General features: G+C 44.5%; 1 protein-coding gene across 2 annotated transcripts in view; it reads right to left on the reverse strand.

Moving 5' to 3' along the window:
* CCDC187 (coiled-coil domain containing 187) overlaps positions 1-11,450 on the reverse strand; it is a 66,817-nt gene that overhangs the window by 15,537 nt on the left and 39,830 nt on the right. For both annotated transcript variants that reach the window (XM_054007869.1, XM_054007870.1), the window contains exons 12-19: positions 10,706-10,824; positions 9,528-9,658; positions 8,765-8,910; positions 8,439-8,626; positions 6,800-6,887; positions 5,253-5,399; positions 4,060-4,241; positions 1,067-1,251 (exon numbers count right to left, since the gene is read on the reverse strand). In XM_054007869.1, the coding sequence (XP_053863844.1) occupies positions 1,067-1,251; positions 4,060-4,241; positions 5,253-5,399; positions 6,800-6,887; positions 8,439-8,626; positions 8,765-8,910; positions 9,528-9,658; positions 10,706-10,824 (1,186 nt within the window). The remainder of the gene's footprint in view (positions 1-1,066; positions 1,252-4,059; positions 4,242-5,252; positions 5,400-6,799; positions 6,888-8,438; positions 8,627-8,764; positions 8,911-9,527; positions 9,659-10,705; positions 10,825-11,450) is intronic.

An 11,450-nucleotide genomic window follows, 5' to 3' on the forward strand; every position in this document is an offset into this window, starting at 1 on the left:
TGCATTCTGTATCCTACAACCGTGTGGCACGTAAAATGTATTGCCTGTCTGCAAAAGACCCATTTGTATTTATACTGTCTTCTGGTTCCAGCATTCCTTAGCTTCTTATGCTGGGATTTCATGGCCCTGAAGAAACCAATTTGACATCTATTTAATTCCCCTAGAACTAGTGCTTAAATCCATCCTGTTAACCAAGTTACACTGTATTATAAAAGTGAAACCATTCTGCAGTGGTTGAAGCTCCCTAGTAGCTCTTGAGTAGGCCACAATCCAGAAGTCCAATCTGGCGATGACAAAAACATGGATAATTGTGGCAAGGTCTACTTAGGACCCCAAAACGAAGCAAACCTAGTCCAACAGAAATATTTTACATTGGTTCAAATGAGGGTTGCGACTTACACTCATAGACTTTATGGCCAGAAGGGTCCATCGTGATCATCTAGTCTGACTTCCTGCCCATTGCAGGCCACAGAACCTCACCCACCCACTCCTGTAACAGACCCATAACCTCTGGATGAGTTACTGAAATCCTCAAATCACGGTTTAAAGACTTCAAGTTACAGAGAATCCACCGTTTACTCTAGTTCAAACTTGCAAATGACCTGTGCCCCATGCTGCAGAGGAAGGCAAAAACCCCAGGGTTTCTGCCAATCTGACCGGGGGGGAAATTTCTTCCCGACTCCAAATATGGTGATCAGTTAGACTCTGGGCATTTCAGCAAGACCCACCAGCCAGACACCTGGGAAAGAATTCTCTGTAGTAACTCAGAGCTCTCCCCAACTAGTGTCCCATCACTGGTCATTGGGGATCTTTGCTACCAGCAGTCGCACACTGCCTACATGTCCTTGTAGGCCGTCTCATCATACCATCCCCTCCATAAACTTATCTAGCTCAAGCTTGAAGCCAGTCTCGTGGCCTCGAATTAATTGTCCCCTTTTAACAGATCATTTAAAGTGCTACCTGGAGGGTTTCAGCTTTCAACTTCTACCATGTTTGCTTGTTTTGACAGACCGGTCATGCCCCTCGATCGGGATGGTTCTGGCATGGAAGCTTTTGTATTAGATACCTGTGTTTTCAGAGTCTTTATCCATCACAAGTGGGTCTGTGCTTCGATCACTGGAATCACCTGGTTCCTTGGCCATTGTTTCAAACACCTCGGGGTCTCGTGCACCTGACCATTGCTTCCACCGCTGAGGCACCTCTGCCTGCTGCCTGCCTTGCAGCGATGTTTTCTCTTTCTCAGTAGGAAAGCTGTACACAATTAGACAAGCAATTAACGATTTCAGGTTGGGTTCATGGTCGCCAATGAATCATGACAAACCCAGGGGACGTCAATAAAGGTACGTATCGAAGGCTACTGCAAGTCCTTCTTAGAGGCTGGAGAATGCTTCCGTGGGTATGTTTGTAGAAAGAGCAGCAGAATATTGAAGTCAGTAACGCTACCTGCGTAGAGCATTTATTTTCCATTCCAAATACAGTTAGCAAAGAAATGGCATTTTCCCTTCATCTCATCTGTTGCCGGGTTTTACATAGCAGAAATCCCCACCCCCCTCTCACCCATACACAGTGGAAGACTAAAAAAAAAATCAGCAGCATCAAGGAAAGCAAAGTATAGGGCCAAATTCTAGCCCCTGGTGCCCACATGCTGCTCCCACTCAAGTCAGCAATGATTTGCTAGATTTCAACAGTTATTTTATATGAAGAAATCTAACATAACAAAGCTGTGGCCATTTGAACTTCACATGTTGGTCACCATAACTGCTTTGAACTTAACAGCAACTGGGAGATAGAAGTCATATCCACCTACTCCAAAGGCATAGAGCTTTACCATTTGAATTAAAGGAGATTCTCCATTAACTGTTAGCGGTACAGGCTCCATGACACATAGTTGAGCAATTTGATTCCACTCAGCAGAGAGCAGTGGTGCATACTAGTCATTTACTACAAAAACACTGAAACACTTTTCATATGTTATCCATTGGGCTAAAACTAACTAACTATCTTCACTTCTAGAAGTTAATCAGCTATTGGATAACTGCAAAATACATATTTTTTATTTTCGCTTTTTTAATTTGGACAAAATGGTTTTAGGTGGTCATATAAAGCATCTAATATCACCAATCCTTAAAATTACAATTGGAAATACGTTTCAGATGATGTATTTGACTCCTTAACTGAAAACTGTTATTTGACACTATAACATGATTACATAATTGTTTTTATTATTTTTGTTTCCTTTTAATAATTATTATAAACAGTGTAAAACATTCTATACAGAATAAAGCTTAATAAGTATAATATTTTAGGATGAAATATTGAGAAAAAGCAATAAACATTAGGAAGTGGTATAGATTTGCTTAAATTTACAGCAATATCTAGTCCTGCTGTGCATAAAAATACATATAGTATCTGCTCCAAACCCCGTTTGTCAATAGGAATCTTTCCATTGACTTCAATGAGCTATGGATCAGGCCCCAAGTCTTATAGGAGAATGCTGAAAAAATAATATAGGATTTCTTCTGCTGTTAATGTTTTCCAATTAAACTGGGGCCCCACGGTTGCAACATTTCCTGTTTGGATGAGGCTCTAGGGATGGTTTTAAGGAAGGGTTAGCTTCTTTCCAAATGAACCAACATCGCAAGGTGTTTTGAAGTAGCCTGGAAGCAGAAAGTTATGCAGTCAGATATCACAGGTGGCTCTTTATAAGTTCTGGAACGCAGCACCTGGATACCAGCCTGATCCACTCATATAATCTAACAGCAGCAGTGCTTTCAGAATGTCAGCATTTACTTCTTATGTTTGGGCAGTTTGAAACATTATTTTAATTTTGCCTTAATTTTGTAAATGTTGCTCCACTGCCCACCCCCACACAAGCTCTGAGACAGTAATAGAGACTGCCAATGGCTTTTAATTATTATCCTGATCAGTATAAAATATGAATGCACCTGCACTGGCGAACAGCTAGCATACTTATCCTTCTGTATTCTTACACGTGAAACAGATCTGAATACAACAATGCAGCCACAGTTTGGGTACATTTTGAGCCCCCACTAGGCCCTGTCTATGGACTTGGGCTAATATTTACTCTTCCACTATGAGCAAACTTGTCAGTAATAAGAAGTGAAAGTCCAGCCAAGAAACCTTCCTAACGATTCCTGTGACTTGTAATCAATAACAACATGAATTATAGATCAGTTTCATGCAGAGATCTATTTGAAAGCCGTTCCCTCTGGGAAGCTAAGTAAATGCCCAGCACTGACTCACCAGCTTGCTAGACTAGCTCTTAGTTATAACGAGTGAGGCTCCTTTATATAGAGAGAGGTGTAATTTTTATATATATATATATAGGTGTAATGTATATATATTTTTATATATAAATAGGTGTAATGTGTATATATATATATAGATATATATACATTACACCTATTTTTCTAAAGCAAACTAGTTTTTATGTGTACATTTACCTCAGCCTGCTTCGGAAGGCTGCTGTTCAGAGGGTATGTATGAAATCCCATGAGTGTTTTTTAGATCTTATTTTCAGAAGTGCTGAGCACCTACTACCCCATTTGGCTAGGAGACCATGAAGACAGTTCAGATACCTGCCTGTTGGACCCATGTGCCAGCAAAGGAATGTGCAACACTGTTTCTGGAGGTGACATCTTTCAGATGAGCTATAATAGCGTGGTTTCACTATAGTTTGTCATTAGAGATCGCACAGCCCTTTCTTCGTCTCCAAATTCCAGCTCAGGTAACTGCATTCTGCCTACAGAAACTCCCACTGCTATATCAACTGGGCACAATCTCCCTTTTGTGTGTTATTGCTGTATGCTGCTCACTAGCTGTAGCAGTGTGTCCCACAAGTTCTGTGTAACCATGACAAGTCCCTTATCTACCTCTCAGGGGTGCTGGAAGCTTAATTAGCTATGTTAGTGAGTCTCGATGCCTTGCTTTGCTTTAATGAGTGGTCAGTTATCTGGGATATAGCAGCCCACATCCTTTCCTCAGCTGGTTTTCTCAGTAACCATAAGTGCAAAAAAGAATTTAAAAGCTATTACCGACCTCTTGTATTTCCTGCTCAGTGTATTATTTAACTGGGCACAACTGTTTCCATTCCTTGACAGAACAGGCCTTTGTGAGTATGCTGTAGCTTCTGCTGGCACGGAGGATATTGCTGGACTGGAAATTGTCCCAGTCTTCTTCTGCTTTATTGCTTCTTCAATGTCTGCTGAGCTGTTTGTAAACTAAAAGGAACAGGGCAATGCATAAGAGTTTACTAGTTATTCTTTCAGCCTGTAAGAGGCAGGGACTAGAGGTTGCAGCTGTCCCTTGGAATGGAAAATGACTGAAATCAGAACCGACGCTCATTGAAGAAACCCAGGTAAACTCCCATTGACTTTAATGGGTGCAAGGTTAGGCCAGCACTGAATGCATTTGAAAATGCTACCCTTAAAATATACGTATAGGGCCAAATTTTACTCTGATACACCAGTGTAAATCTGCATTCACTGAGGATAGTGGTGTTACACTGGATTTGTTCTCATGCAAGTAAATCCTGAATCCTGAGCCCTTTTCTGCAGGAGTGGAGGGCCCTTTCTCCCGTGGAACCCCTCCAGTCCTGCTGTATAGAGGGGGAAGGATTTCAGAAGCCCACTGACAGGGGTGTGCATCCTCTGTATTGGGGCTCTTTGGGCGTGGAGCGCAACAGATCTACTATCTTGGGCATTTACCTCTTTTGAGCAAAGCTGGTATTACCAATGCCAGATTCTGCCAGATTGACTGGCACAATATATTCAATATAAAGACACCCCCTCCCCAGATTATGATGAGGAGTCACAGTCATTTGTACTGATATTCTTGAGGCAAAAGGCTAGAACTTTAATCCCATGTGCCTTTCCTCTCAATTCTGTCACGTCACATGTGCATCCCTATTCTGTGGAGCAGAGCATTTACGTACTGATGTTCATAGGCCGCTAGGGTGGAATGAAATTTACCCACGCGAGGCCTCCCACACAGCTTATACCAACTCTGCAAAACTGTATTCACCAACTTGCTGAGGCAAGTAATTTTTTTAATGGGCAAGTAAAATATCATTCCTCTTTTCCTATAGGAGTCAACACCCTAGCAACATTTATCATTGCTTTAGCTTCATTACTGCAGTTAATAAGAACAAACCCATGGCTTTCCTCTATCTGCAATGCCCCCAAATCTGCCAGTGCCAAATGTAATGGTAGCATTTTAAGGGTTCTATTAACCTGTGGCCCTTGTGCCAACCCATGCAGCTCCCGCTGGAGTTGTGCTGTTGACTGCTGCATTAGTAAGATTTCTCTCTGCTGTTTTAATAGCAGCTTTCTCTCCTGGTGAGCTGCCCTGTAGATATTTCGCAGGTGCTGGATTTCCGCCTGCACAGAACAGACAGTGAAGAGGGGGGAGCGTAAGTTACAATTAAAATACAAATACACATGAAAAAGGCCTACGGGCCAGTTAATTATAATTAGTAACAAGTGGAAATATTGCAATTAAAAAGAACAAAAAGTGCATTTTGGGTATTCAATATATATAGCTCTTTTTATGGGCATTTTTGTGTACAATTTTTTCAGTCTTTGCTTTGAGCAATGCTTGCTGACTTGTGCCCAGACACGCGAGGTTACTGACAAACAGGTAAAGGAAATGTTTCGTAGCGTTATTAGAAAGTGCCAAATTGTTCTGAATGTTGATGAAAGCACATGCAGAGAAAATTGGGGGGCTGGGAGAGGTGAGAGCGAGGCACGGTCTAGTAGCACCTGGGAGCCAGAAACGCCACACTTCAAACTCAAGCTTTGACTCTGTCTCCCACTGCCCACTTGAGCCTGATTTTCCAAGGTGCTGAGTACCTGTAGATCCCGTTTCAATCAGAGAGAGTTCCAGTGCTCAACACTAGTATCTGAAGAAAGGGGACTGAAGAAGAAGGGGCCAGGTTTTAAGAGGGACATAGTTGGTGAGACACCAGGGGCTCAGGTGAGCTTGCTGGGCCAAGTTGCTATTAGATACACAGGCCTCTCTCAGCGTGTTTCTGTGTATGCTCAGTAAAAGTGCTCTGTCCTACAACTCTATCTGCTCACTGCAATGCTTATTGCTAATGAAACAAGCACCTCTGAAAGTCAGACCATAAGGCCCAACTTTTCAAAGCTGACCACTAGTTTTGGCTAACTTGGTTGTTGCTTGCCCAACTTGAGACAACCTGGGCCTAGTTTGCAGTTGGGCGCGGCTCCCACCACTCCAGATGAAGACATTAGGCGCTGTGGATGCTCAGCCGGTTTGCAAATCAGATTCCTTCAAGGCATGTAAGGCCCCCAAAATGACAGGCCACTTCTGAAAAATCTGACTGCATGGGACTTGGCCCAAGTCACAGAGGAATCTATGGCAGAGTCAGGAATAGAATCTAGATCTGACGCCCATGGCTGTGTTTTAGCCACAAGACCACTACTAACTGTTGGCTAATGTCCTATATCTCAACAATGGAATCCTAAACACCTCACACCATCGGGTGTATACACTAAGAGTAGATAACTGCAGTAAAACTGGAGTTGCAGAGAGAAATGGTGCTTCCTGCTTCTTTAAAATGTATAGAGTACAGCCCATGGCATAAAATAACTTATCTGAGGTATAAAAATCAACATCAATGAAGTATATTATGAAGTCTGTGCCACAACACTACATACTCCTTTACTACTGTCCAAGAGATTCTCATCAGCTCTGAGTGTTAACACTTCCCCTTGTTTTTCAAGAAGAAAGCTGGCTTGTGTAACTGCAATAACATTACCTGTTCTTGCTTCAGCCTGGTTAGGATTTTGTGCTGCTTCTCAGCTATGGCAGACACTTCCTCACTGTCTCGCAGATTATCCAGACAGCTGAAAGCAGGATGGAGACCAAAATCACTGCCAGAAGGACGTTTGGATGTGTGAATGCAATGCCCATGACAGGTGTCCCCATGACAGGGCTGGGGCCTGGAGTGAAGTCTTTATCCCCAGAACAGGTACATCAGTGCAAGGTGCACCACGCTGCCCTGCCTGTATCTCAACCCTATCAGGAGAATGAGAAGGTACTTCAGTATTCACAGCCCATTTCACCGTGGACCTCTTTGCAAGATGGCCAGGTTTCCAGACGCGCCCAGCATTCTGCAGCTCTCATTGACAGCAATGGAGATTCCGTCCTCCCCACGGAGAGCAGTAGGAACTGCTGGAGGATGAAGTAGTTTGAAAATTTGATCACTTCATTTCAGATGCCTAAATGGGGGCTGGACTCTTTTGGACATCTGGCCCTTAATATCTGTGTATTGTGATGCAGACTCTGTGGAGTGACACCCAGCAAACTTATTTCACTCAGGCCATCAAACAGCTCCCAGGTAATAACAACTTCCAGTGACTATCCGCTTGGACTCAGAGCAGCCACTTCAGCAAGCAAAGTTTAGTCCTTCACAAGTTCCTGAGAGAGCCCTTCCCCCAAGCCCAGCCCTTAGTTATCATATATTTTGCTTTTTGGCATACTCCATGTTCTAGATGGAAGCTGGTGCAGTGGTTAGGGTGTTAGCCTGGGCTTCCGACAACTGGGGTTCCATTCTCTGTTCTCCCACAGCCATCCTGAGTGACTTTGCACATCTCTCTCACTGCCTCAGTTCCCCATCTGTGCAAGGCCGGCTCCAGGGTTTTGGCCGCCCCAAGCAGCCAAAAAAAAAAAAAAAAAAAAAGCCGCGATCGCGATCTGTGGCGGCAATTCGGCGGGAGGTCCTTTGCTCCCAGTGGGAGTGAGGGACCGTCCGCCGAATTGCCGCCGAATATCTGGACGTGCCGCCCCTCTCCGGAGCAGCCGCCCCAAGCACCAGCTTGCCAGGCTGGTGCCTGGAGCCGGCCCTGCATCTGTGAAATGGAGATAATTGTACTTCCCTAACTCACAGGGATGTTGTAGAGCTAACCCAAAATCGAGGAGGTGGTGAGGGGTTGAGGCTCATGGTGTGGCTTCCATCTTATGTATGCCTGACTGGTGGCTGGCAGGAAAGGGGTTAATGGTCACGCTGGTTAGAAGAACTGCATCTGCCTGAGCTGGGTCAGCTGTGGGGAATTTATTAATGACCTCCAGCTCCAGCCCACGGCAGGGGGCATTTGCTGTGGGGAGCCAAGCCGCAGATAAGAGCTTAGCTGGAGTAAAGCCAGGCTTTGGATGTGGTTGAAACAAGCTGGGCCTTGTCCCTTCTGGCTGCGGGGAAGCCCTGTTGTACCTTAATTTGCCCTGTAAAGGGGCAGGATGTTGACTTCTCTGTTTTTACAAAGTAGCCCACCACGAAGGGGGTACACGCTCCCTTTAGTGGGCAGAGCCCAGCTGCCTTGTTCTGACTGGCCTGTTGCAGTCAGACAGCGTGTTTACCAGGTACTGAAATAAGGAAAGGGTACGCAAAATGGGCTCACCCTTTCCGATGCTCCAGCCAGGCCAGCTCTGCCTTGGTTTTCTCCTGAAGGGCTTTTTCTCGGAGTCGAAGGAGGGCAGTCTGGTGCCGGGCTCGTAGTTCTTCTTCCCTCAAGTACTGCTCAGCCATTGTCAAACTAAAACGGCAAAAGGTGCTGGACCCTCCATAGAACTGACTGACTTCACTCCACTAAAGGCAGAAGCAGAGGGATGGATTTATTAGGGGGTAGCCATTGGATGTCCCACAAGTGTGGCATTGCAAATAAAAGCCACAAGGTTGACTCCATGTGCAACGACTCGCAGGAGAGGAGCTCTGGAGCCCAAGTACCTGGCTTGTGGAATCCATTTGTTCGCTGCTGTCTCCTGAATCATCTGCTCTCAGTGTCTTGCTGTTGGGCTGATTTACTGAAGGAGGCAAAGGATTCAAGGATTGACGTGTGTGCAAAGAGTCCCCATGCTGTGCAGACAGGGATCCTAAAGAAAGAGAGCATTAAAGTCACTGTAAGTAAAATATTTCTTCATATCGGGGGTGAGGGAGGAAGTGATGTATCCTGTTTCTAAACTTTATAGCGTGGTTGTAAAAAATATAGATTAAAGCTAAACAATTAAACTTTCTAATATGCTTCCAATCAGATCAGTTCATACTGCGGTCTAGGCGAGTTAGCTTCCATTCCAAAATACTAGACAATCTGAGCACAGGGTCAGAAGCCTGCCACGCATTCATGTGTTGTAATCCCTGCTTTGACATTGACTCCTCCTGTGACCTTAGGAAAGTCACTTAATCTTTTTTGTCTCTGATTTCCCTGCTGCTACATAAATAAGGTTAATGACAGCAGCTGACTTAACTCCCAGGGTGTTCTCAGGGTTAATGTCTATAGAGTGATTAGAGGATATAAAGATACTGTTCTGACTAGTCATCTATACAGTGAGTTAAATCATTTGGGGCAAAATTGTCAAAGGTGTACTAAGAAATTTGATGAAATCTCTGCTCAGTGTCCCAACCCCAAAATGCTGCTCCACTTTTGGTGCCACTGTAGGGCATCTGTAAATTTGCCCCTAAATGCCACTAAATCATCTAACTGGATAGTCACCTTGTTGCTGGGTTGAGGAATCCAGGTTCATTTCCCCAGTGGATTTTCTCTCTGTGGCTTTTATGGCATCCATCACGTGGCAGTTGATTTCAGTTTTCAGTGCAGAGTGTTTTGGAGACCATGCCCTAACGCTACCAGAGGTGGAGGGGAAAAGAAACACATTCTTACATGATATTTTGGTGTATTAGCTGCCAGGGACAATAATACTACTTAGCTCTTAGAGAGCACTCTTCCTCGGTTGATCTCAAGTACCTTTCATAACAGCGCGTTAGTAATAGTTATTCTAGAGTGGAGCTTCTATATATATGAAAAGTTCTTTTCTGGTACTTAGCTCAGTGCGAGGTTGGAACCAATTCTCAAGTACTTAGTCTATGCTACTTTAAATGAGTGTTAAAATGTGCACTTAGAAAAACGCCCCTTCTTGGTAGGCAGTGTCCATGGTGCTGGTCAAAATGGATACTCCTTCTCTTCAGCAGGTAGCAATATATGGTTTATCCAAGATACCTGACTGCAAATCAAAGGAATTGAGGAAAGGAGGTTCCTGTTCACCAAAATAATAAATGAGATCTTTGATCGATAGCTAAATGCAATTTTTCCTGCCACAGAAAATACAGCAGAGATCATGGGCAGCGGGTGAACCGGCCGTTGGGGGGCGGGGGCGCTAGCCCTGGCCCCTCCCTTTCTGCCCGAGGCCTCTTCCGTCCCCCCTCCACTGCCAGAGCCCAGAGCACCCCAGACAGTCGCTGCCTAAGCGCCTGGAGCGCCAGGCAGGCGGGGTGGCCCCCAGCCCTGGAGTGCCGGGCGGGCGGCATGTAGGTGGGGCCACGCCCGGCTGTTTGGGGAGACTCAGCCTCCCCTGGCCTATGATACTCGCTGTGCATGGCAGAGATGTTTCCCTTCAGGATCTGGGCAAAAATCAGGCCAGAGAAAGTTTGCAATTGCAGGACATATAGTTTACATTGGAGAACTGAAACCTCCAAAGGGCTAGGACACGAATCTCATTCCCACGTACAGCGCAGCTGCCATGTGAGCTATTCCCATTGTGATCCTGAAGAATATCAGTAGCAGAAACATGTTCCTGATGCCCAGTTCAAACACTCCAAAGCCCTGAGTCATTGAATTTGAACAAATCATAGAGTAAAACAATCAAGCATCCCATTGTCTATTGCTTACTGTACCTGTCCTCGGCTGTATCACCTCTTTTGGGATCACCTTCAAATTGATATTCTCTCTGGTCTTGCTTAGCATGCTTCAGTCTTGCCCTCACAGTGCATCTGGCTTGGGAGCCATTCAGCCCCTGTAAAAATGGAATGAACCCCCAATGACAATGAGTGATCTTTACAAAAAGTGTCACCTTTCAGCCCTTTCTGTAATTCTCATGGGCTAGAACCTGGGTTTATACAGTGCCTTTCATATTCCAATGACCCCTAGAGGGTTGTATTGACTAATGAGTTAGATCAGTGGTTCTCAACCAGTGGGGCATGTGTACCCCTGGGGGTACGCAGAGGTCTTCCAGGGGGTACATGAACGTATCTAGATATTTGCCTAGTTTTACAACAGCACTAGCAAAGTCAGTACAAACTAAAATTTCATACAATGACTTTATATATTATATATGGAAATATAAGTAGAATATTTATATTCCAATTGATTTATTTTATAATTATATGACACAAATGAGAAAGTCAGCAATTTGTCAGTAACGTAAAAGTGCACTGACACTTTTGTATTTTTATGTCTGATTTTTGTAAGCAAGTTGTTTTTAAGGGAGGTGAAACTTTGGGGTAGGCAAGACAAATCAGAATCCTGAAAGGGGTCCAGTCATCTGGAAAGGCTGAGAGCCACTGAGTTAGAGGCTAGCAGTGAAGTGATTATGTAGACATATGGAGATATCCCACAATAGCTCACACAGAAGCTGCTCTG

The sequence above is a fragment of the Malaclemys terrapin genome, chromosome 17, assembly GCF_027887155.1.
Source record: "Malaclemys terrapin pileata isolate rMalTer1 chromosome 17, rMalTer1.hap1, whole genome shotgun sequence".
Classification (NCBI taxonomy): Eukaryota; Metazoa; Chordata; order Testudines; family Emydidae; genus Malaclemys; species Malaclemys terrapin.